General features: G+C 36.6%; 1 protein-coding gene across 1 annotated transcript in view; it reads right to left on the reverse strand.

Annotated features, from left to right (window-relative positions):
- The window catches only part of LOC108759454 (uncharacterized), a 4,814-nt gene extending 3,989 nt beyond the window's left edge, over positions 1–825 (reverse strand). Inside the window, exon 1 of the mRNA XM_018504898.1 lies at positions 348–825. Within this exon, the coding sequence (XP_018360400.1) occupies positions 348–825 (478 nt within the window). The remainder of the gene's footprint in view (positions 1–347) is intronic.
- Between the last annotated feature and the right edge of the window lie 3,517 nt (positions 826–4,342).

Raw genomic sequence — 4,342 nt, forward strand, 5'->3', positions numbered from 1 at the left:
AAGTGTTTTGACGACTGGAAAAAGCGCTGGCACAAGTGCATTGTATCAGAGGGGGATTATTTTGAAGGGGATAACATAATATTGGATGAATAAATGAATATTTTTTTATAAAAATAAAAAGTCACCTTACTTTTTGATCACACCTCGTATTTGTGCCGCGCTGCCTTCCAACGCGGCCATCAGATAATGAAATTTTTGTATGTTACTAATACTCTGATTGTCGTGAATGAGAGATTTGTATGTGTCACGAAATTTTAGCCAATCTGATAGGTCCTCTTTAAATTTAGGCAATTCTATAATTGGTAATTTGACGCCTGGTAGTTTAACACCCGGAACGTTGCTCTAACCCGTAAATGTAACGCCCGCGGAATTAGATGACGAAAGGTTGCTGTGCTGAGCTACTTGCGTGTTCGCTTGCACCTGGAGTTGTTCGAAACTATTTTCAATCACATTGCGTTGCTGACCATTAGACTGCGCAAAATTTGTCTCCGCGAACGAATCTACCCTTGTTGGATGGCACTTACCTATCAAACTATTAGCCGTCTTTATGGCCTCGTAGTATTCTGATTCAAACTGCTCACGATACCCGATAGTTTCCTCAGGGTCCTCTGTAATTACGTCTATGCTACCTTGTATGTCCTCATAGAATTCCAAAATATTCATGTGCCTACTGAGGCGCTGACTAATTTCCTCCTTTGTCGTCTCATCTAGCGTTTGATTATCACCAGAACATTTTGATGCCGCAGCTTTAAGGAAATTTTGGAAACAGGTTACTTTCATTCTAAGCGACCCTCGCCTCTTGTTAAGAGCGCTTAGCGATTCCATTTTTTATAGGTTAGATAAATTAACAAACTGAAAAGAAATCGTAGTGTCAATTCCAAATAATTAGTGTAAAAAAAAACGGGTAGACTTTGTGAAGCGCTAGAAAATATGGATAGGGGTATGAGGAAGACGGTGTGAAGAAGAGGAAGGCCCGTTTACTTTCCTACTGTCCTGCGCTCGATATTCCGCCGTTGTAATCCTTGCTGGACGTCAAGAGTTGATTGATTGTAGATCTTCGCTCAGTAATATGCTCGCTACGACCGCTGTCCTTGTTGGACACCAAGAGTTGCTTGATTGTAGATCTTCGCTCAGTAATATCCTCGCTACGACCGCTGTCCTTGTTGGACGCCAAGAGTTGATTGATTGATAACCCTTATCGACCACAGATCCTCCGTCGGTAATGGCTCGCTCGTTGTCCTTGATGGACGCCAAGGACTAGTTGTTGATGACCTTATCGACTGTGGATCCTCCGTCGGTAACATTACCGGTGCTCACGCAGCTCTTTGTCCTTGATGGACGCCAAGGATTGGTTGAAGGGCGAAAGTGTCGGTTGTGCTTACCGCTCTTTTCTGCCTCTTCTTTCCTTGTCTCTCTGGATGGCCGTTTGCTTTGGATTTGCTTATGTTGGTTTGATGCTCTATCCAAAGCTTGATGAGTTTGTTGTCTCACCGCCCATGAATATATGCTTGCTTCTGCCGAGCTAAGCTTGCCCGTATATTTGCACACTTCTCGTTTGAACTTTGGACGAATTTCGTTAAGGCTTACATGCCTTTCTGCTTCTTTGAGTGATTGCTTTCACTGTCTCACTGTTTATATCCGGCTCGAAGGACCAATGTTTTGTTTAGGCTGGATTTACTTCCGCAATGAAAAAACACGTTCGTGGACGTTGTGGCCATTTTTTATTCTAATTCTCTACATGAACGCTTGAGGCGCCTTAATTGACAAAAAAACAATATAGAGTTCAACGCAGACAATTTAAACCAATTTCTTGAACAGAATCATGAGACAAATAAATCAAACATCTATTAATAATTTTACATCGAGAAAATTTATCCCCTCCATCATCGCCATGTTCAGCAGTAAATTTTATTCTTTCATGGTATGAATTGAAAGAACTTAGAATGAAATTAATTTGATCTTTTGACAATGCTATAATTATGTCGTCAACATAACGATGATAAAGAGGAATATGCATGGTAAGTGAACTGAAAATGTTCGATTCCAAGTCCTGTATCACAACGTCCGCTAAAATTGGAGAGAGAGGCTATCCCATAGGTAGGCCAAAGATTTGTTTAAAAAATGTATCATTAAATTTGAAAAACGTAGAATTCTGAATAATTGAAATAGCAATTTTAAATTCATTTTTTGGTATTGTAGTATTACGACCTATGCAATTCCATCTTTTCAAAATGCTGTCAAGAGTCAAATCATTAGGAATATTTGTGTACATAAATGTAATGCCAAAAGATACAATTTTATAATTTTCTTCTATTGGTAAATCATTAATTTTGTTAACTAGTTCGAAACTGTTTTGTATGTACCCATAGTTTCTTCTGAGACTCCTATCGATTATGTCCTTAAGAAAAGTAGCCAGATTAAAAAATGGACTGTTAGTGCAGCTAACTATTATTCTCAAAGGATAATCTTCCTTATGAACCTTGACCAGCCCATACGATCTTGGACAGTCTCCGTCTGAAATATACATATTTTTGTAAGTAGATTGGTCTATATAGTCTTTAGATCTCCATCGTATCAAAAGTGTGCGAATTTCTGTCGTCATTTTATTTGTTGGGATCTTTATTAACAACCATATAAGTACTTTCGTCAGCCAAAATTTTGTTCATCTTACTATTATTATAGTCGTTTAGATTTAAAATTACCGTGGAATTTCCTTTGCCCGCTCTAGTGATTGGAATCTCAGGATGCTCAGTCACAAATCTGTTAAGTTCTTTAAGACCGTTTTTTATCAAATTATTTGGATAACTAAATTGTATATTATTAAGAATAGGAATGGCATTCTTTCTAATAGAATTCTTAATTTTTTCATCTAATTTAATAATGTTATTTTCAAAGAATTGGAAAAAGTAAGGGCACTAGGAGTCGGGCGCAGAAGACGTCGCGCAAATAATACACTTATAAAGAATGAAACTTCTTTATTCACTAAACGCGCTTACATGTTTCGACTCATTTTTGAGCCTTCCTCAGAGCAAACACATACTAATGTCATTTTCTATATGTTTGACAAATTCTATTTTAGTTTGTTCTTTGTTAATGACATTATTGGGTAAATTAAAACGTTGACCCAACTGTAAAATGAACTTTGCATTTTCGGGAATGTCAGTGCTGCTAAGATTGATTAACCAGTTATTGTTAGTGTTGTTAAGTTTATAATCAAATTCAAAATTGTTAGGCTTAACGTTGATTTTATGAGTAACAATCAAATTGTTTGTGCGAACATCCTATATTGAAATTTTATTTATTTTCATCGGACTAAACGCATTCTGTAAATCATTAATACTAGGTTTGTAAAGCGATATTATAACTTATATTTTTTATTTTTTATTTTTTGTCCGTAATTTGACTCAAGATACGTATTTTTCTGTTAATATTACAATATTCTTTATCCCATAGTCTATTAAAATTAATTTCCTGACGACGGAAAAAAGCATTACAGATATAAAAAGAGAGTGATGTATTGATTGATCTATAATTTTTGTAAAGATCTCGTTGAACAAAGGATAGATGTTTATAAGAGTCATTAAGTTCTATGTGCAATAAGTTTTGTATGAAATTGCCGTTAAGTCGTTCTATTTCCTTAATAACACAGGGACGTCCTATGGACATCCTGTGGACGTCCTGCCGGCTAAACGGGACGTCCACAAGATGTCCTATTGTAGTCCAAGGACGTCCTATGGACTATGACATGAGCGCCTCATTATGTCCCACATACATCCGTTGGACATCCATTGTGGTATTATCGGGGATTAATTTAGGATATATTCAGGACTATTTTAGGACTTTCTGGATGATTTCAGGACTATTTCAGGTTGTATTAAAAGTAAAATAAAATGATCACATCCATTCACAGAAACTGATCCCTGGAAAATATTTTCCACTGTTCAAGCGTTGTGAATAGGTGGTCAATTGTAAACGTGGTCAAATTACTGTAAGAAATAAACAGCAACACGAGAAAAATATCAGGGCGCTCCGAGTCTTGAACCGAGGCCTGGTCTCTCCTCCGAGTTGGTAGACTTCCGACCTGCCACTGAGCTACACAGCCTCGACGCTGATAGTTTCTCTGTTATGCCCATTTCCTCTAAATTTCTTACACTACACTCTTAATTTTTAGATAATAAAATTAACTTAATTAAACTAAATGTATAAACTAATGTATAAACAACCATGGGCATTTGGAGTCAATGCTAGATATTTGTTGCGTAAAATTATCTTATATTTATAACATATATTATTACACTAATTTGGACGTTTCGGCTAACAATTTTGAGCCATCCTCAGCAAT

This window comes from Trachymyrmex cornetzi, unplaced genomic scaffold, assembly GCF_001594075.2.
Source record: "Trachymyrmex cornetzi isolate Tcor2-1 unplaced genomic scaffold, Tcor1.1 scaffold1869, whole genome shotgun sequence".
Lineage (NCBI taxonomy): Eukaryota > Metazoa > Arthropoda > Insecta > Hymenoptera > Formicidae > Trachymyrmex > Trachymyrmex cornetzi.